Below are 21,815 nucleotides of genomic sequence, written 5' to 3' on the forward strand. Positions count from 1 at the left end.
CAAACCTGCCATTGGATTCCTGGTTTCTATGGTGATGCCTCACTGCAGCAGGGAGTTTATGGCCCACGGCGGTGCAGTTGGAGTAAAGGCATTTGGGCACAAGCTACATTCAGACCTTGCATGGCAACTGATCATGTTAAAATGCCCCTTATGGTTTCCAAATCTGAAGAATTGTTGCTGCAATGTTTTTGCAGTCATTGACTGGGTATTATGGACACACCGCAGTAGCTACTCCACAAACTGCTTTTGCTATCATCTCTCAAATTCACACTGACAATGCAGTCAGTCAGGAATAAGGAATTTTCAGCGGCTGCATGGACCACACCAGGCAGGGATGGATGATCGGAGAGAAAGATGTTGAGATGGTTCTGTGAGCTAGAGAAAAATCTTGACGAGCCAATCTGCATCTGTCAGGTGGACAAGCCTTCATGTACTCTGCTGGATTTCAGCAGCAACACAATTGAATTTCATGCTCATAAAACCAGTGGGTGTAACTGGATTTAAAACTAATTTAGAAAAGAGAGGAAAATGACACTTTGAAAGACTTGACACAAATGATACGTGGAGTTCAGATATAGTAAAAGAAAGCAAGACTGCATGATGCCTTTGACAGTCTTAGATAAATGCCTGGAGAAACAGCAACAGAAACACAGCCCGCACACAAAGAAAGCAGAAAATGAACAGATACACAGACACAGCAGAGTCCAGTCACACAAACATCTGAGATCACGGGTAAGGCTGTATAGACGCACACACCCACAGAAAGTGTGTAAACTTACAGCTTGAGGAGAAGAGATGACAGCACCACCGAGACAGAGGAGGCTGCCATCGCTGCGGAGCCCATCCACGGCTGGAGTACCAGGCCGATGGGCATGAAGATGCCTGCAGAACAGCAAGTGCTACATTGACATCTATTCCACAGACACACACCCACACATACATACACACACACACACACACACCTACACAGACACACACACAGACACACCCACACATACACACACACGCACTGACACACACACACCTACACAGACACACGCACACACACAGACACACACACACACAGACACACAAGCACCAGCTCTGCAGCTGTTTCCCTCCTGACTCCTGTCTCCTTCAACTCCAACTGCTGTGTGGCTCCGGCACATCATCAGTAGTTCATTGGCTGTTTACAGAGGCCTCCCCGTATAAAACAATTACACAAATAAAACCGTTTGACTCAACTAGGGACCATTTCAGCTCTTTTATTCATGACAAATTAAACCTTTTCCCATAATAATACTTTTTTATTTATAAAATGTTATTAATTTAAAAAAATTCATAGACCCAGAACTCTCTCAAAGATAAGCTGTTGTAAGCCGAATATCTGGATGGATGGATGGAAAGCTGTGTTTGATAAAATCAGGCTGCCTGTTACAACACACCATCACATAGCATCACACAGAATCACATAGAATCACACAGAATCACATAGAATCACACAGAATCACACAGAATCACACAGAATCACATAGCATCACACAGAATCACACAGAATCACACAGAATCACACAGAATCACATAGAATCACACAGAATCACATAAAATCATACAGAATCACACAGAATCACTTAGCATCACATAGCCTTTTTCCAGCAGATGCCAGAACAAATGTTATGTCTGCTCTGCTAATCACTTACTGGAGTCTGATGGTAGCACAGTGTGGAGCAGATTAGACCTGTTTTTCAACCCGGTCCCCGGGGACCCTCAGACAGTCCATGTTTTTGCTCCCTGGGAGGGTCCAAAAATATGGGCTGTCTGGCAGGAAGCTGGGAGGGAGAAAAAACGTGGAGTGTCTGGGGGTCCCCGAGGACCGGGCTGAGAAATACTAGATTAGACCATATTTATGCCTACCTGCTGCTATGGGTATTCCCAGCAGGTTGTAGAACAGAGCAAACACAAAGTTGATCCTGATTCTCTGGACCGTCTTCTTAGATAATTCAATACTAGCCACCACATCCAGTAGATCATTCTGCAAGAGCAAAGAGAGGGATTTTTGTAAATAAACAAAGAAATTATTTTCAAATTCATTTTATATAAACAGCATTTATATATATATATATATATATATATATATATATATATATATATATACTGTCTAAACATTTTATATGCTCTATATTTAGGTTAAGAGAATAGGGGAGCTTTTTGGAAGGTGCTTCATACTGTTACTCTGCTCTGACTAACTAGGATCTGCACCTTAGCAAAGTAAACCAGCTCTATCAGTGTCAAGATACCATCCAACTAAATCAGTCTAGTTCATTTAATCCCAAATACTTTATTCCTTTATATTGTAATACCTGCATACTGGAAGTTGTCTTTTACAGTTTTTTTCAATCATTTTCACACGTCTCAATACCATGTTCACTTGGTATTGACATGGTATTGAGAGTGTGAAAATGATTGGAAAAAACTGTAAGTGGACATGGTATTGAGACACGTGTTAAAATGATTGGAAAAAACTAACATGAGCATTTGTAGCAGTGACACCCTGAGAGCCTATTCACCTCCATTTCACTAGAGGGCACTGTGTTCAAGGCAGATAGAAATGCAGCATTGCTCTCTCACCCTGATCAACACGACGTCGGCCGCTTCAATAGCCACGTCGGTGCCCGTGCCAATGGCAATGCCCATGTCAGCCTGGGCGAGGGCTGGAGAGTCGTTAATGCCATCACCCACCATGGCCACCTTCCAGCCACGCTCCTGGAGTTCCTTCACTTTGGCCACTTTGTGGGAGGGCAGGACCTCAGAGAATACTTTCCTGATGCCCACCTATCCACACAAACACACACTGGGATTATGGACAGGCCGTCCTCTAGTGCATGGGAGCTGCCCGGGTTCGGCGGATTCGAGCCCCACCTGAGCGGCGATGGCTTTGGCTGTCTTTCGGTTGTCCCCGGTGATCATCACCACATCAATGCCCATGTTGTTCAGGGTGTGGATGGCCAAGGCTGACTCGGCCTTCACCGTGTCTGCCACGGCTAACATGGCGCAAAGAACCCCTGGTGGGGGGGGGATGGGGCACAGCAGCACAGTGACACTTATTTCACAGTGGCCACATAGAATATGCACCCTGTACTACCGCCTGTGACCCAAAGGAGGCACTTCAGTCTATGACAGTCTGTCACACAGAACGGAAACAGAATCATGATACTTGAGTAGTTTTTGCACATCCCATCTTCCTCTCAGAGACACACAGACAGGTAAGGCAACTTTGGGTATCAGAGTGCAGGGTCAGCCAGCATCCTGCACCCCTGGAAAAGGAGAGGCTAGGGGGTTTGATTAGGGGCGCAGCAGTGACTCTGCCTGGATGTGAGCTGGTCACACAGTGACCAAGACTGCAGAGCCACACACAGCCCCCAAAAACTGATGTCAGAAGCTGGATTCAAACCCACGCCTCCAGTTGGAAACCAGAACACTCATTTCGATAGAAGGTACTGGACCTTGAGTCTGGCGCCTTAGACTGGGTGGCCATCCAGAGTCAGTGTTCAGTGTTTAGGTGCAGCTAAAATACAGTCACCCTACAAGCTGTATCAGAATTTTATTGCTGCAAAACAAGTAACTGACTGCTATTATAACACAAGACAGATAGTGCCTATTTAGCTCTCAGCAGAACCAGCTGGACATACACAGTACCATCAATGGCCACCAAGATGGCAGTCTGTCCTTTGGACTCATGACTGGACATTGCGTCCTCCACATCGGCGGTCACCTGTAGGCCGTTCCGCCTCATCCACTCTCTGTTACCAATCAGCACAGAGTAGGAGGGGGTGGAGGAGGGGCCTGCAGAGACATATAGATACAAAAGTCAAGTCCCGGTGTTATTTCACACATATGAAATTAAACTGTGATTCTTTTGAGTGTCACACAACTTAAACAACAAGTGTCACAATAAACTAAATTGGGTTACAAAAATAATTCTATCTGCTCAATCCTTGCTTCGCTACTTCTGTCGTTTTTTCCCTGCACTTCCGTGTAACTTCCAGGTTAGTGCCGTTGTTTGTGGTCATCCCATTACTAAGCTATCGCTGCCTCCCCAGTAGTTCGTGTTTGAACGAAAAGTTTAGAGTGAAAGCGCATATTGAGTAATACAAGTAAACAGCGGTGCAGGAGAGTGCATCAGAAAATAGACTTAAATAACAGAAACATCGTAGCACAAATGTGCATTTTATCAGCATTTATGGGATAAGTGGGAGTTGAGACGTCTGATAGCCTGGTGATGCTCTGGAACCTTCTTCCAGATGGAAGGGGATGAACAAGCTGTTTGACTGGTGTAAGGGGCCACGTGTGATGGAGTGGACTCTGTTGCTGCAGTGTTTGTTATATATGTCCATGAGGGTGCTTAGAGAGGTTCCTATCATCTCTGCTGCCCTCAGTTTTATCTTGGGGAATCTGGAAGTCTGAGGCTTTGTGGTTCCTGTACCAAACAGGGATGCATCTGGTTTGGATGCTGTCTATGGTTCCCCTGAAACAGTGGTGGACCAGGAGGGGGAAATGTGCTCTGTTGATGTGGCAATGCTGGGCCTTTTTGGTCTGAGGTGATCTTGTAGGTCTAGTTGAGTTCATTTGATATGTGTACTCTGAGAAAACTGGTGCCTCTCAGCACTCCCACAGTGGAGCCATTGATGGTCAGCAGGGAGAGTGCTGTATTGGATTTCCTGAAGTTTCTTATGATCTCCTTGGTCTTCTCCACATTCAGGACAGATGAATGAATGAATGAATGATACATTTAGACTCCAGATCGAGTTGCTCATTGGGATGAGGGGTGCTTTTCTGCAGTGGCGTGTCATTTTGCATGTCAAAGCATGCATAGAAGTTTTTTTTCAGAGAAGTCCAGACAAGAGGTATCCCTGGGGCATGTCTGTGGTGCAGTCTTGTCACCCAACAGGGTTTGCAGACTCTACCACATGAGTCGGTGTCATTGTTCAGGATGTGGCTGTGGATATCTTGTGCATACCTCCCCTTGGCTGTTTTGATAGCACAAGACAGGCTGCTCTTTGCTGCTTTCGGGGCCACGTTGTGAGCAATCAGCAATGTTCAGACTTCACTGGTGAGCCAGGGTTACTGGTTGGCATGTACACTGATGTGATTGGAGACTGTGACATCCTCTATGCAATTTTTGATGTAGCTGGAGGTAGATGTATACTTTTCCAAGTTAATGTTCTGACCATTACTTGCAGCATCCTTGAAAATGTCCCAGTTGGTGCATTCAAACAGTCCTGAAGTGCTGAGATAGAATCCTATACACACAAAATATGTTCAGAAGCTGTTGTTTTTGTAATGACTTTTCTCTCTGATGCGTGATGGAAGAACTTTTGGAGTACTGTTTGGAGATTCGCATGGATGAAATTTCCAGCCACAATAAAAAAACGGTAAAGACGAGCAGTTTGTTGTTTTCCAGTTGCCTCAGCGCAGTTTTAATAGTAGCATCGGGTAGAACGTAAATGACCATTGAGATGACAGCAGCGAACGCTCACAGAAAACAGGGGGGTCGGCATTTGACTGTTAGAATTAGCACCAGAGGTGAACAGAGGCATGAGACAGAAACGGCATTTGTACATGATACAGAATCCTCTGCTACAAGTCTTGATGGAAAAGTCTCTGTGTGCCTGGAATAATCTGGAAGCTTAAAACAGAAGAGGCATTCAAGGAAAAACATTCACATTGAGCATTTAGAGGTTTTCTAATATTTTTCCCAAAGCCATGGAATTATGAATATACACTTGTATACTGTCCTCCATTTTCACTGCAGTTAGAGTGGCTAAGAAAAGGACTGGAGGGGAGAGATGTACAGACAGGTATGCTTCTGACCTGCTGCGTGAAGCTCTGCCATGTGGACCAGGCAGCTCTCATCCTCAGGGACGCCTGGCAGCAGCACCTGCGCGCTCTGGGCTTCGCCGCCCTTGGGCTCGACCTGCAGCAATGCCGCCACGTTGGACACCTTGCAGCTGATGCCACAACCAGGAACCGCCTGGAAGTCAGTGCAGTATCCCAGGGCTTCCGTCTTCAGTTCCTGACACACACAGATTAGATCTCTATGTCTTTATTGGGGACTTTCCATTCATTTCTATGGGCAGAAGGCTAATCCCAACTATGACAACCTCTACCCAGCCCTAACCTTGACCATAAGTAACCAAACAAAATGCATTTCATGCATTATTTGACTGCAGTCACAGATTTTTTATTTAATTAAGTTTTCCCCTTGTGGGGACAGAAAAAATATTCCCACTACTTCAAAATATCAGGCTTTTAATCATATTGTGGGGACATTTGGTATAAATATATATGACCGCCCCCCTTGCCTCCTTGCAGTACTTGGCCACGGCTACGCCCAGCGGGTGCTCGCTGCTGGCCTCGGCGGTGCCCAGCACAGCCAGCACCTCCCGCAGCGGCAGCCGCCTGCGCTCCCACAGCACCAGCACACGCGTGACGCGCGGCGCCCCCTCCGTGATGGTGCCCGTCTTGTCGAACATCACGACCTGGATCTGCAGGCGCCATGGAGACAAAGTGTGGACCCATGGACTCAAAAGTCACATGCTGTATAAATCATGGAAGTAGCACAGACACAAGACAATAAAGTAGCCATATTAACTGATCCATATAAATGGATCCATCCATTTTCCAAGACACAAGGCCTGATACGCCTTGGACATTGTGCCAACACACACGCTAAGGACAATTATTTATTGACATTTATAACTATTACCCAATTGATCAGTAACACAACCCCACTTGTCCCCCTTTCCCCGGGTTGGATTACCTCCCCCCAGAACGTGCCCCCACCTTGTGGGCCATCTCCAGCGGCTCCCCTCCCTTGATGAGGATGCCATTCTGTGCACCCACACCAGTGCCCACCATGACAGCCGTAGGCGTGGCCAAGCCCAGTGAGCAGGGACAAGCGATGGACAGCACTGTGATCGAGGCCTGGAAGGCGAAGCGGATCACCACGTCCGTCCGGGAGATGGTGGGGTCAAAGCCCTGCGGGTGAGGTGGGACATCAGGGCACACGTTCCTCAGCCTACAAGAAGCCTCTGAGCTGCCCACTGTCACTCCTGATCCAGGTGCTCCTGTTTTTGGCTTCTAGAGGATCTACCTAATTTCAGGCTATGTAAACACTGCTATGCGTTATCACATCGTTTACCAAAGTATTTCCATCCACACTGAAACGAACACAAATGTATACGACATAGGTATTAGCCTATAGTGGGCATGTACGGATCTACACAGTGATCAGTAAATTAGTTTTTTATGCAGTAGTCACACTGACAAGCTATTTAGCGTGATACAGGTCAGCAACTGGGAACACGCCATTGAAAGTAGCTCCAAGGTGGAAGGGGAAAACTATCAGGGGCTCAGACACTAGTAACTAGGGATACTGAGCGATCCATCCATCAGGAGCCCCCCACCCTGGCAGATAATTTACTGCATGGAATCAGATGGGCAAGAAAATCAGAGGTGTCACCCATGTCAACTGTTTAGTGGTAAACATTTAGAGTAACCAGGTATCCAATCAGACAATGAAAGGGTGTAACTAATGGGATCAAATCAGGGATGAGGCACATGATGACTAGGGACCAATTAGGATGCTTTTAGAGTCTGTGACTCTAAAATCGATTTATCGGAAGCTTACGACTGTTTACAAAAGTCTCCTTTTTTGGGAGCTGAAATCCCCGGGGTAGTGAAAAGTGAAATTCACATCACATACAGAAGGGTGAACAGACAGCAGACTACAATCACACACCCAGTTGTTTAATGATGCTATTCAGGCATACTCATAATAAATAATGGATTCAAACATTTTCCCACCAGAAGTATCTTTTTATCCACAGGGGTAACGGAACTGGACACAGACTTACATCTGGCTGAATTACCTGGCAATACTCCAAAATGCTCCAAAACTCAAAGGCCTTATTAAGCACAGCTCTGTTAACACCCTAATCAAGCCCTGATTCATTAGGTGATTCACACATTTCTGTCACAGACTATCAGCCTTTCAATAATGTCTTTAAAGTACTTATCTTGTGCCTTTATTATCTATCCTGGTTTTTATTATTTCCCTTCTTTACTGTTGACTCTAAGAGCTTTGCACAAAAATTCCTATGTACCCGTACTGTCTGTGCATGTACAAATGGCAAATAAATCTCTTGAATCTGTTTACAAGCTATTCAAGTTATGCTTGAATGTTTACAAGCTATTGCATTGCACTAACACTACATGTCATATGTGTCTGAGCCTTTCCACTTAGTAGTGTTGTAGTACTCGAGACCGGTCTTTTTGCGGCCTTGGTCTCGTCTCAGAATCTACTTTATTTCAAAACCAGTCGAAACACTCATCGACGCCTCAATATTTATCACAATGGCCTAATATTGATTGGTTTGTTAACACAGTTCTGTGATTGGGTGTAAAACATCCTGCTTCAAATGCAACTAATAAGGTGTCTTATTTGAATTTTTTTGTACATTTCTACAGAGGCATTTATATTGAAATCTCAGGAAGAAAAATTATCCATGGTTCATATTTATACTGTGACACAAATTATAGGCCATACCGCCTAGCCCCAAGATGGTGCCTATGCTCCACATTTTACAGTGAGTTGTGTTATGTAGTCTTGTCTTAGTCTCGCCCTGCCTTTGTCTTGGTCTTGTCTCGGTCTCGCCCTGCTTTGATTTTGGTCTTGTCTCGGTCTCAATATACTCTGGTCTTGGTAATGACTTGGTTTAGGTGGTCTTGACTACATCACTTCCACTTACACAGAAACAACCAAGCAAATTAGCTTCAGGCTGGCACTGTTCTGCCAGCAGTTTTACTCACAGGGTAATACTTCTTCACAACGCCAAAGTCCAGAAAGCCGATGAGCAGCCAGACCACGAGTGTCAGCACGGACACCGCGACGATGAACGGGATGAAGTACCCACTCAGCCTGTCCGCAAACTGCTGGATTGGAGCCTTTAAAAAGGGGATTTTAGAAGATTCTATGTGAATCACAACAATTCAAAGAATTTTTATTTAATTTCTGGAATTAAAAAATGCGATGTTGTGTCTGAGATAATTGTTTAAATTCCTGGAGCCCATAGTGCCTCAGCAGAGGGTGCTGTTACCCCAGGTTCAACACCAGCATGAATACTATTTGCATTATTTTCTCCCATATTTACATAATATGGGACAACAGCTACACTGGTGGTGAATGAGTGACTTTAACTCACCCTTAGTGCAAATGTGTGCATATGTACTTGTGATGGATCACTGTGATCCATGGTCAGGTTGCTGAAAATGGAGAGAACATTTCTACTCAAGGTAGCAGTGAAGCTGCAGCCTGATGCGCATGTCAGCCAAAGTTTGCATGGTGTGTATCTGTGGACCGCTGTGCATGTGTGCACATTTCTCTATGTGTTACCCCACCTTGGAGGTCTGTGCCTCTTCCACCAGCTTCACAATCTGGCAGAGTGTTGTGTCTGCTCCCACGTGGGTGGCCTGCACCAGCAAGGAGCCGTGGGCATTGACAGAACCAGCAATCACGGTGCTGCCTGCCCTTTTGGTGACAGGCATCGGTTCTCCTGCAGAAACACAACTAGGGCTTCAGTGAGACACCAACCAATGACAGAGCAACAAAATTAGGGTGCGGCCACACTGACAAATAATGTTTTGTCAGCAATATGGCAACAAACATTAACTCACGAGGATTCACTAGAGGGTTAATAACTCTAGTATGCAGTGGCTGCATAGTAATTCTCTCCTCTTATGCACTTAATTGCTTCACTGAAGGTATTATTACGATAGTATACCACCACACCTGATATGTTAAGTATGATTTACATTAAACCAAACTGTGCATTAACATATGGCACCGATCAAGCAGGGAATGCATCCCTAGATCTGCTCTAACCCAGCATTCCTTTCACCTGTAATGAGCGACTCGTCAGCCATGGAGCTTCCCTCCATCACCTTCCCATCCACAGGAAACTTCCCTCCCGGAACCACCTTCACGATGTCACCCCTCTGGACCAGATCCACTGACACCTGCTCCTCACTGCAACATGCACAAACATCACACTGATGCACACACACACACACACACACACACAGACACAGACACACACACATACACACACACAGACCAGTACTCATATCTTTGTGGGGACTGTCCATTCATTCCTATGGGCAAAACCCCAATGGCAACAATGACAACCATAACTCCTACCCAGCCAGTTTTAGGTCACAGATTTTTATAAAATTTCCTCTTGTAGGGACCGACAACATCAAAAATAGTCAGTGCAGTAATAATGTAATGTACTTCTGACCAACACACACACACACACACACACACACACACACACACACACACACACACATACACACACAGAGGAAGGCCTGACCTCACACATGCGAGGCACCCTCACCAACACACACACACACACACACAGAGGAAGGCCTGACCTCACACATGTGAGGCACCCTCACCAACACACACACACACACATACACACACACACACACACACACACAGAGGAAGGCCTGCCCTCACACATGCGAGGCACCCTCACCTCAGGATGGAGTTGTCTGTGCCCAGCGTCACCACTGTGGCGTCAGTGGCCTGTAGGGACATCAGCTTGGCCAGGGCCTCTGATGTCTTGCTCTGTGGTAGAGAGCATCACAGCTCACTAACTAGCAGGGGGTCAAGCCACTGATCACTCACTAAGATGCTAGCCTGGTAGGGTTGCCAACTTTCACGCACCTGGCATGACCCTCACGCTTTCGTATTCTCACGTTCACGCAAGAAATCTGACGCAAAAACTATATTATTCCATTATAAGCCTAAAATGACCTAAATCAAGTGTTGGGGTAATTTGCAAACCTTACAGACCATTAACAAGGTAATAAAACTGTTACATACATATAAATGCGTGTGTATGCATGTGTAGACTTGTCTCAAATTGAAAATCTCACGCGAGCCAGCTGACCCAAGTTGACAACCCTGCCCTTGGTGAAAGAAACAAGAAGCTAAAAAGGATTAAATTATGCAATTACCAGACAAAACATCAGCAAATGAACTCAGCAGCCAAAATATACACAGAAAGCTGCTACTATATCCTTGAAAAAATAAAAAAAATTGAAGAAAAAAAAATGTCAGTACAATGGGCTGAAGTTTGAATATATCTGTGTACAAATAATAGTGCTCTGCTGAAACTTCGCCTTTCAGTTGCCAACTATTTCATGTAGGAAAAAAACATTTTCCGCATTTTCCATCAGACAAGATCCATCCCATGAAGTAAAAAATATTAACATGACAGTTTTCTTAGATCATCTGTTCAACACAAGCTGATGTGTCTGTTTGAATTGAAGGAAGCGACAGGCTGTCAGAGGCTGCATATGCTGCTCCGCCCCCCCCTGTCAGAGCACTGTGAGAGCCCCGCCCACAGGAGAACACAGCCTCAAGGGCACAGGAAGCCTTTGTTTTATGTGCTGCCATTGTTTCTCTTTTTTGACTCAATTCAACTGTCTTTCATGACTTGTTTGCTAGAGTGTGCTTAACTGACCTCTAATAACTTTACATTTTTTATACTTTTAATGTTTATATTTTAGCAAGGCAATTTAGGTTAGATTCTGTGCTCATGGGTGCAAAAGCAGGATACATCTGTTCTTCAACACCGTGCTTCATGTTCCAAAGTCACTGACATAATGCACGGCCTTGCATATCGTCCTCGTCACGTTATAAAGTGGTGATATGAGGTATAAGCGCAGCCCCCACCTTGGCTACATGCTCCAGCCAGCGACCCAGAGCGATGAAGACGAAGAGCATGGGAGGCGTGTCGAAGAAGGTGACGGGGCTGTGCTCCGCTCGCTCGGCCATGGCCACCAAGAGCATGACGCAGGAGTACGCGTATGCTATGGAGGTGGCCAGCACGATCAGCACGTCCATATTGGCTACCCCGTGTTTTAGAGATTTGTAGGCTTGGATATAGAAGTAGCGCCCCCCAAAGATCTGAAAGACAGTGAGAAAAACAATGGTGGGTGTCTGAAGAAAATGCAGTGACGTGCAGGTTTGTTAGCAGGCAGTGACCGAAGGAAGACCTTGTGACGTCGACAATAATCAGGAACAACATCTTCCAGATCTCTCCACTCAAACAAACTGGTTTTAGCATTGAAATCTCCTCACAGATGTTAATAAAAATTGGATTTCACTTGATCAACAATCAAACTTAAATATAAGCTGCAGCATTACCGTTACAATACAATATAGCACAATCTACCAAGGAGAACCTATATAGCCACCAAAATCTACCAATCAAAAAATTTTATCGGGAGTAGGTGACTATGGCTCTGCGTCCCTGATGGAATAATTCTGCACCCCCACCTAATGCATAGTGCTAACCTAGTACTGTAACAAGCCAGAAGCCATGCTTACTTATGCTCTACCCATTTTACAGATTTGCTTAAATCACTGGTGCCTTTTTAATACGGGAAGGACAGAACCCACGTTTTGGGGGTTTGGGGGCAGCTTTAATCCCAGCAGGGAGCAGGAACTGGCCTGTGTGGGTAATATCAAGGAACCTTCGGGTCCCAGTTCTCTGGAGGCTCATGTATTGACACAAATCCCAATCAGTCTCTGAAATGTTCACAAGCTGGTACCAGCAAACACCTACGAGCCTGGAACACACCCCCACACGTAATTACAGGGGAACACTTTCCACAGCAATTTAATCATTTGGCATGGTTTTAAAGAATTTTTGTGCTTAAATTACAGTTCTGTTATCAAGAATGGATGTAGACATAACAGTACAAAGTATAGACTGAGAGGCAGAGTAGGGTGAACGTTGAGAGGCTAAAGGGAAGTAAACTGCTACCAATTATTCTTTAATTTATATTATTTTATAATTAATTATGTGATTGCAAACTCATTTAAGAATTTTAGGTGATTATTATATATAAAAGGTTAAATAATGTATTAAATTGAAACTTAGAACTTTAATCAATATTTGACAATTTTTAAAGCACTGTTTAAATTAAAATCTTAAATGTTAAAACATGTTCAGTTAGAAATAAGACTGATGAAAGACTATGAGAATATTCCTGCACTCTGCAAATTACACACACACTACTGCTTATGCTTTTTGTAACTAAAACTCTTTCATCTGTTCTGAAGAAATTAGCTTGTGATGGTTGCACAGCAGAACTCAGATATGAAGAGATCCTGAACTGAGCTACGGTCAGTTTACGGTAGTACGGTAGTTTGGTTTAAGCTCCTCAGGGAGGGAGGCCAGAGAATTTACTTCTGGGGCAATGATGTGAGAGCGGGACATAAAAGGGTGTATAACATAAATTGGACCCTTTCAGAAATAAAGGGAAGAGACAAACACAAACCTGCATATGCAGCAAACAGGGTGAGCATGTAAGGCTATGTACACACACTCCTGTCCTGTTATAGTTCATGGCCGAGAAGAATGTGAGCAGGTCTGCCTCATTCACATCATGTGAACAAGGTTTACGGAAAAGTTACCTGATTTGCAACATGCAAAAGACCCTCAAATGTCTCCAACTGATGAGCCAAGCATGAATCCCCTGCCGCTTCAGAAAGCAGCAGGGGATTCTATGGTAGGAGAGTGTTCATGACCATTGCCACTCAGTGCCATTCGCCTTCAGGTGCCTCCAGGTTCCCTGTGCCTGTACCTGAACTGGGGTGCAGAGCAGGAAGAAGGCCAGGTTGAGGATGGACAGGCCGGGCAGCACGTTCTGGCCCTGGTGCATGGACCCCCCCCCCTGGTGCTGGCTGTCCATCACCATCATGTAGATCATCAAGCCCATTACTGGAAGCCCGAACACCAGGCTGAACAGGAATGAGTTCCTCCACCTGGACCCGGTCGAGGGGACATGGAGATATAGAGATCTAACATCAACATGGAGTATGAAAGTGCACAGATGATCAGAGACAAGCATAGTACAAAGCTATTTAAGCAGCTTTGGAATATTGAGTACTTTAACAAGGAATATTTTCCAGATCTGTTTCCAGATGCAGTACCAAAGCACAAAGTTTAGTTTAAGGTTTAACTGTTGCCCACTGAAGCCCACTGAGAACAGGCAAGCAGGATACTTGCTCTCGAATCTCTTCTTGGTGGTCTAGGCGGCTACTGATCCCCTCTCTCTCCATGAGAGCAGCACTGAAACCCAAACCCTGGGAGAACAAGAAGCCACTGGTTACTGTGAAAGTATCTTGAGCCGTTTTTCACCAACTGCTTTAACCCATATCTCAATGGATACCTTATCCATTCCTACAAAGTTAAACTAAAGCAGTGTTTCTCAAGCCGGTCCTGCCGGGAACTGGAAGGACACAAAAAAATAGACAGGGATCTGACAGGGAGCAAAAACGTCGATCGTCTGGGGAGTCCCCAAGGACCGGCTCGAGAAGCAATAAACTAGGGGGTTGCTGATAGCATGTGATCACCAAATCACCCCATCACTACTTTGGGTGACTCATCCTCATTTTTCTGTCTCATTTTGCGTGTCTCTGGCTTTGACGAAGACGGAACCCAGTACTAATGCTGCTTGTGGTTATTTGAATACCAATTCTTACCCAGTACCCCTGCTTGTAGACATTGTTTGTAAATAAACAGGTCATTCTGAACCTGTACCCCTTCAGCACAGATCCTATTCTTCAAGGATTTAGTAACCCAAAGTCATTGTCCCAAATCTGGATGTCCCACCTCAATAATCCTGATGATATCCCGTGGTCCCACTACCTCGGGGTCAAACTTGATGTGTGCTTTGCTGGTTGCCAGGGCAACAGAAGCCTCTAAAACCCCCTTTGTGCTAGCCAGCCGGGCCTCGATGCTGTGGACGCATGATGTGCAGGTCATCCCTGTGACCTGCGGAGGGCAGTAATCAAACAATATTTGAATGTCTGTGCTACACAGTGAGGGCGAAATGGTCCCCAGTGATGGACAGACTTAGTTCAGGTAATAGTTGTGGTCCTCATGACCCTTGTGTGTGCTTGAACTTTCAACTTATCCATAGGTGATGGGGCTTTTTTATGGATAGGCACACCTGCTACTGGACCTTCACCTTCAGTCCTTCCCATGCGCCTTGTACCCACCCTACAAATGACATCATCTACTCACATGTACCTGTGACTTTAACACAATGGTGGATTCAGGAAGTGGCTGATGGGTGGGTTTGAGTTAAATCTGGGTGGGCCTGAGGGAAGCTGATTAGCGCACATTTTCTTCAACAGGCTCAGATATTTACAGTATGGTGATAATAATAATACAGCCAAGACTGAGGGGTGCAACCTAAAGAGCACCACTAGAGGGGGCTCTTACATTCAGTCATAATGACCTCTGCTGAATAGTTAAGCAGAGGGACTGTTACACAACGGCAGAATAAAGTGAGTAGAAGTCTAGTTTGTTATGCATTATTACTATTAATGCATAATTCTAATATTTTTCAAGACAAATCAAGTCACATTCAACGTAATGTTGTATTATAAAAAATATTTCTTTTCATTAAAGTGAATGGCTAGACCCAGCTGTCAACCTGGGAGTACCTGCACCTGCACATGTTGCAGTCATGTCCTTAGTGACGGACCCTTAGACTGACTGGATCATGCAGCTCCTAATGACTAAGAAGGGGCTTCTAGATCAGGGATCAGGCATAAAAAGCGGAACACAGTCAGACTGATTCAAACAGGTAGTAGAAAAACACAGCTGAAGCTGTGCAGCGCAGACTCACCACGAGGTCCAGCTTCCCATCTGTGACAGCGGCATCCTTTATGAGCTCAGCACCGAAGCCCAAGGCCCGAATGAACTGTGCGATTTCGGTTGTGTTCAGGACCTGCGGGTCATACCTGACCTCAGCCTGGCCTGCCATCAGGGCCACAAGCACAGAGACTACCCCTGAAAACAAAAACACACAGTCAGGGCACAGGGAGATTGAATCCCATACAGTTTTTCTTTTATTGACACCTATTCCTGTAACTGCTGCTCCTAACTGTGACAATGACAACAACATGTCCTGATACAGTTATTCAGATCTTCGTGCAGCTCAGTGGGTTTGAACACCGTGCCAATGATGAGAAGGGTGCTGCTAACCCCTAACTTCAGAAAGGCTGCTAACCCCAATTACCCCAGGGACTGTCTGACCCTAAATTCTCAACTGTACATAACTTTGGATAAAAGGTCCATGAGGACATCTGCTGCTACTAGAATTATTCTCATTTTCCGTCCATCCATCCATACATTTTCTACACCCAGCCGAATATGTCATTATTTTGATAGGTGCTCACCTACATTGTGTGAATTCTAACTGTAGTTTTTATTCAAAAAGCACCTTTTCTTTAGATATTTCTTATTGTTTGCTTAACTACAACATGGCACATCACTGTTGCAGATTGAACAAAACAGTTATACTCTTCAGTTATGAGGAATGTGGGTACTGTTTGCAGATTCCATGTGGCTCTGCCTGAGAGACTGAGACACGCATGCATACATACAGGTGGGATCAGAGAGCAAACTCAGCCAGCAGGGGATTCTATGGTAGGAGAGTGTTCATGACCGTTGCCATTCAGTGCCATTCAGGGCTATCCCAAGGTCACATGACTAATCTTCTGGATATAGAATTCAATCTGATGACCTTCCAGACCCTCGTCCAGATCTGTATGCCTCTGGATTACACACCAGCCTATTCCCTTAATATTGATCGAGGCTGCTTCTGATGATGTCACACACCTGTCTGTTTCTGCAGGTTCCGCTCTATGTTTGCCACGCAGGAAGCGCAGGTCATGCCCGTAACTCGAAAGAAGCACTTCTGTGTTCCCGCTTCCTGTCGAGCAGGGCTGGAGTTCACCGTTGCGTGCTGGAATGTCTCGCTGGGGGAGGGGCAGGCCTGGGAACTGCTGCCATGTGCTCCAGCGTCTTCCCCTGAGCTCACCTGCTGCTTCTGCCTACCTGCTGGACAGCTTGGTTCTGTGGAAGCATATTGGTGAAGAAAATCTGCTTGACGTTTCTAGGGTTACTTTTGTTCTATGGTTTGGCCAATGCTACTTACAGAGATTAGCTGTACATGCATGTTACAGGCTGATAATTTCCTGAAACAGGCTTATTATTATTATTATTGTTATTACTGCTATTGTTATTATTAATAACTATTATCCATCACAGGCTGAAGTATATGTTTTGCTGAAGTACAGAGTATACAACTGTAGGCAACAGCTACATATTTCAATGTAACAGTAACTGAAGAACAAGTGGATAAAACGCATAACATTAGCTCAAGATGCAGGTATAGATGGAGATCGCAATAATCACCCAACACCTCAGCTGCTAACAGAGGGTGGAATTGTCAAAGAAAAAGGAAAATCAGCATAATCCTCTTGGGTTAAATCCCTTTCTTGGCTCCTAAGTTCCATTAGAACCTGCCACCTGAGATCTTTAACGATTCTTTATGTCAAAGTATTGAATGACCCATGTGCAGTTACTATGGCAACCCTTTCTTAAACACCCCTGTGCAGGATTTACCTGTCAGTGATGCATGGAAACCCATGTCCTCAATGGCAGCCCTGAGCTCTGCTGGGCTGGTGAGGTCGTGGTCGTACAGCACAGTTCCCTTCTCCTCGGCCAGAGACACCCGCACACAGTTCACACCTGCCCTCTGACTCAGGTTCTGCTCTATGGAGCGGACGCATGAGCCACAAGTCATGCCTGTAATGGCGATTGTGACTGCTGACCAGGGCTGTTGGCTGAAGGTTCTGAGGGAAGACAGAGAGGGCTTCCTCTCCCCTGCGCCTTGGTCTGCCTCCTTGCTGGCCAGGCTGGCAGAGAAGCCCATCTCTTCAATTAGGCTCCTCAGCTGCTCGGGATGGAGCAGGGTGCGAGAAAAGGCCACTACGGCCTCCCCGTTACTCAGAGACACACTGACACCTCGTACACCCGGCTGCTGGCCCAGCCTGCCCTCGATGGTGCTCACGCAGGATGTGCACGTCATGCCCCCCACCAAGATTTTTACCAGGCCCACTTCTTCCTCCTCCTCCTCTTCCTCTGTGGCGCCAAAACCCATTTGTTGGATTTCATGGCAGATTTCCTTGATGGTAAGAGCTATAGGGTCAAACTCTACACAAGCACGACCAGCTTCAAAATTCACCTGGGCAGCCACCAAGCCTGGCAGGCAGCTGAGCCGGGTCTCCAGGATGCGGGAGCAGGTTGGGTCCCTGGTGCCCATGATGCGGATGGTGCAATGGACAGTACAGGTGGCCTGTGGGTACACCTCTCTCTGGCTGCCAGCGTCATAAGCAAAGTTCTCATAACCAAGTGGGTGTGGAGGCCGAACCCTCGGGAGAGCAACATTTAGCTGGGGAGGAGAGAAAAAGGGCAAAAGAGAAAGGAATGGAAAAAGTAAAGAGAGGGACAGCAGATAAGAGACAGATGCAGTAGCCACTGATAGTACTAATCAGCTACATCTGTAACTAAATGCTTACAGAATGCCCTGCAGGTGACTCTGATGGTGGGCGTGTGTGTCAGGGGAGTAATTCTCAGAAAGTCAGAACAGTACTCAACAGCCCTATAAGTACAACTTCCTGAGGCAAACATACCCAGGTTCAAAATCAAGGCATGCACCGTTTCATTGACACATTCTGTAAACACTGGAGAGACATATGTCGAAATATGAGCTGTCTGTACCTCCTGCTGTTTCAACACCTTAACCTGGGTTTTGGGAACATAATAACAGAATTAATTAAACTAAGTGGGAAACCGCGTTATATAGCAGGTTATCCATCGCACTATTAAAATAAGTATGTTATTTACATAAAGGCGATTGACCCCCGCCGAAAACAGTAGAGGAACTTATCGGGACAGCCCGGCAGTCTTAGGACCTCCAGGTTAATGTGCACCCGATTAATCTATATTTCATGTATAATGCTTTCATTTACAGAGTTTTAAATACAATTTAATAAGCGCTTCATCCTATAATGGACAATATACATACGCATGCATAGATGGTCCTTCAATGGTACGATTAATTACAAAAAACTGTAACGATATCTGCACAATAACCATAAATCAAACACGTTGATAATACGCGTACACAAGAGGATATTCTGTGTAAGTATTCTTTCCATCTGCTCCACCTGCTTTACATTTCCAAAATTTCGGGAAAACGTAAAAATCAGACTACATTTTCAGCCTTATGACAGATTTTTTTCTGTACACAAGGTATCAAATGAATTGGGTTAACTGAGTATGTAAAATCTCGAGTATAAATGTGAGGTGCCGCTAACCGCTTGGTCCTGCTGGTGCGCGTTGCGCACGTCGCCCTCCTGGGGCTCCTCGCCGACCGGTGCGAAGCTGGTGAAGGCTTTGGTCTCCGGGCTCTTCTGGGAGATCATGCCAACTTGCTCCACGACAGTCACCGAAGACTTTGAAGCATGTTTAGCAATATTATGAAGAGCCTTTGGTGAAAACCTTTTCATTATAAAAATTACAAATACTTAAAATGTCTACTTTTACTTTGCCACTTCTAAATATATTATTTTTTTACAATTAGTAGTTACAGAAACGGAAATATTATTATGTATCTAGCCAAATATTTTTCAAATTCAGCGTGTCCGCAACTTTGCAGAAGAAAATAACTTTTAAGATAACCAGGCACCTGTCTGCACTTCGTCTCCCTGCACACCAGCTATATATAATAGCCGGCGAATTGCGGCCGCTGTAAAATCGTGCCTCTTTTGCGCTCAGCCCGAAAGCAGCGGAGCGCCTTCACTAGGCGCTACCACCCGGTGGCCGTGCGGCAGTGTCACCTGCCCTGGGTTATTATTTACCGAGTCCGACTCAGCAGAACGCCCCCTTGGCTGCACTACACTTGTGTAACGAGTGCAAAGTACTTTGCAACTTTAAGGTTTTGGCTTCGTTTTAAACCTATGTTGTTTGCTATTCTGAGTAGTAGGCCAGCACACTATCCTCGCTCACTGTATAAATGACGACATCAGTAAGTATTATTTCACAGTGGCGTTGTTCAGCTGTTTGAACCACCTTTGCAGAACGCTTGCCAGTTAGCACACTACCGTGGCAATTTGCTTCCCCATTTGCTTTCAAACATGTGTTTTTCTAACGAAGGATAAGCCTACACGTATGTCTGCTGTGCAAGAAATAGCTGCATAATGGACAAATATCTGGTATCGTTGTGCTTGGCCCCGCTATTTAGTTGATAAAATGAGTTTCAGTCATTTCTGTTTAGCTGAGTCGTTAACTTTAACGCAGAAATTTCTGCCTTGTCGAAAATCCAATCATTTAAAAGCAAAACAGTTTTTTTCGATACGATAGGTTCATAAGTCAAAACACAATAATATTATTTCTGAAATAAACTACTAAAGAATGACAATAATACTGATACTAATAATTACAATTTTTTTTTATGGAAAAGATGAATTGTAATGTAAAATTTCGGCGTTAGTAACGCATCGTCAGGATGGCCGAGCGGTCTAAGGCGCCAGACTCAAGGTTCAATACCTTCCATAGAAATGGGTGTTCTGGTCTCCGACTGGAGGCGTGGGTTCGAATCCCACTTCTGACACAACCTTTTGAAAAACAAAATCAATTTTAAATCCACCAATTTTAATACTAGAAAAACTATTACATTTGCTTCACTTTCTAAACATAACATTTCAAGTTGTAAAATGCTTCATATATTTTATCTGTGCATGTAATGATGGTGTGACGGAAGACTCACATACACCGCATGAAAAATGTAAATGTTGAAAATATTTACATGTTTTGCAAATATAATCAATCATCACAATTCTCACAATAGTGTTGCTGTTGGCATTTGTTTGATTTCTGTCCGTGGTACAAAATGACAAAAAATACATAGATGCACATAATAAACTGAATGGCAGTTGAACTTTAATGTAAAAACCATTCCGTCCTCATATTCACTGAAAAAATAACTTTGTTTTATGTCGGTCACAAAAATGTAGTTGTTAGTTTTCAGACATTGTATGGACATTTGTTGCATTTTGTTGTATTTATAATTATCATAAAAAATACAAATAATTATTATTTGGGCCTAATTTACATTACAATCTGTTAAATCTGATATTTAAAGAAGTTTTGAAAATGCCCACTAGATGGAGATCTTGCATTTGTTATAAACTCTGCTGGGTTAGCACTGTTGCTTTACACCTTTGAGACCAGGGTTCGAGTATCCGCCATGACTCCATGTGTGTGCATTTCGCATGTTCTTCCTGTGTTGTCGTGGGGTTTCCTCTGGGTACACCAGTTTTCCCCCCAAAGTCCAAAAACATGCTAAGGTTAATTGTATTTACCAAATTGCTCATAGATGTGTGTGTGTGCCTCGTGATGGGCTGACATTCAGTTATGCTAACTGGTGTCTCCCAACTGCCCATGGTGAGTGTGTGCCGTGGGGTGGACCTGCATCCTGTCAGGGTATATACCAGCCTTATGTGCTGGGGTGGACGTGCATCTTCTCGCGGTATGACAGCATGAAAAATGTAAATGCTGAAAATATTTACATGTTTTTGCAAATACAAATACCAATCGTGACAATTCACACAATACTGCTGTTGGGATTTGGTTATTATCTCTTTCAGTGGTACAAAATGTCAAAAAAATACATAGATGCACATAATGGAGTTGAACCTTTATATAAAAATATTTCTTTCTGCTATTCTTTGAAAGAATAAGCTTGTTTTATTTCTGTCACAAAAATTTAGTTGTTAGTTTTCTGACATAGTCTGAATTTTTGTTGTATTTATAATTATTATGTAATTTAGC

At 44.5% G+C, this 21,815-nt stretch overlaps 1 protein-coding gene and 1 non-coding gene across 5 annotated transcripts in view; one reads left to right on the plus strand and one right to left on the minus strand.

Annotated features, from left to right (window-relative positions):
- The window catches only part of atp7b (ATPase copper transporting beta), a 29,568-nt gene extending 9,554 nt beyond the window's left edge, over positions 1-20,014 (minus strand). For 2 of the 4 annotated variants that reach the window (XR_002840620.2, XM_023831793.2), the window contains exons 1-20: positions 19,301-20,014; positions 17,544-18,372; positions 16,755-16,991; positions 15,760-15,923; positions 14,736-14,897; positions 14,130-14,206; positions 13,705-13,885; positions 11,786-12,019; positions 10,581-10,672; positions 9,939-10,066; positions 9,439-9,593; positions 8,851-8,985; positions 6,823-7,017; positions 6,342-6,524; positions 5,851-6,052; positions 3,676-3,822; positions 2,899-3,041; positions 2,608-2,811; positions 1,894-2,011; positions 780-882 (exon numbers count right to left, since the gene is read on the minus strand). Coding sequence is in view for 2 of the 4 variants with exons in the window: in XM_023831793.2 (XP_023687561.2) it covers positions 780-882; positions 1,894-2,011; positions 2,608-2,811; positions 2,899-3,041; positions 3,676-3,822; positions 5,851-6,052; positions 6,342-6,524; positions 6,823-7,017; positions 8,851-8,985; positions 9,439-9,593; positions 9,939-10,066; positions 10,581-10,672; positions 11,786-12,019; positions 13,705-13,885; positions 14,130-14,206; positions 14,736-14,897; positions 15,760-15,923; positions 16,755-16,991; positions 17,544-18,372; positions 19,301-19,492 (3,881 nt within the window). In the remaining 2 variants the exon portion in view is untranslated. Of the gene's footprint in view, positions 1-779; positions 887-1,893; positions 2,012-2,607; positions 2,812-2,898; positions 3,042-3,675; positions 3,823-5,850; positions 6,053-6,341; positions 6,525-6,822; positions 7,018-8,850; positions 8,986-9,438; positions 9,594-9,938; positions 10,067-10,580; positions 10,673-11,785; positions 12,020-13,704; positions 13,886-14,129; positions 14,207-14,735; positions 14,898-15,759; positions 15,924-16,754; positions 16,992-17,543; positions 18,373-19,300 lie in introns of those variants that run through there. The other 2 variants (XM_023831794.2, XM_023831800.2) reach the window with 2 other exon arrangements.
- Positions 20,015-20,484: 470 nt separating this feature from the next.
- Positions 20,485-20,595, plus strand: trnal-caa (transfer RNA leucine (anticodon CAA)). The gene is made up of 2 exons: positions 20,485-20,522; positions 20,550-20,595. It is a non-coding gene; the product is annotated as a tRNA-Leu (tRNA).
- The last annotated feature ends 1,220 nt before the right edge of the window (positions 20,596-21,815 follow it).

The sequence above is a fragment of the Paramormyrops kingsleyae genome, chromosome 16, assembly GCF_048594095.1.
Source record: "Paramormyrops kingsleyae isolate MSU_618 chromosome 16, PKINGS_0.4, whole genome shotgun sequence".
Taxonomy (NCBI): Eukaryota; Metazoa; Chordata; class Actinopteri; order Osteoglossiformes; family Mormyridae; genus Paramormyrops; species Paramormyrops kingsleyae.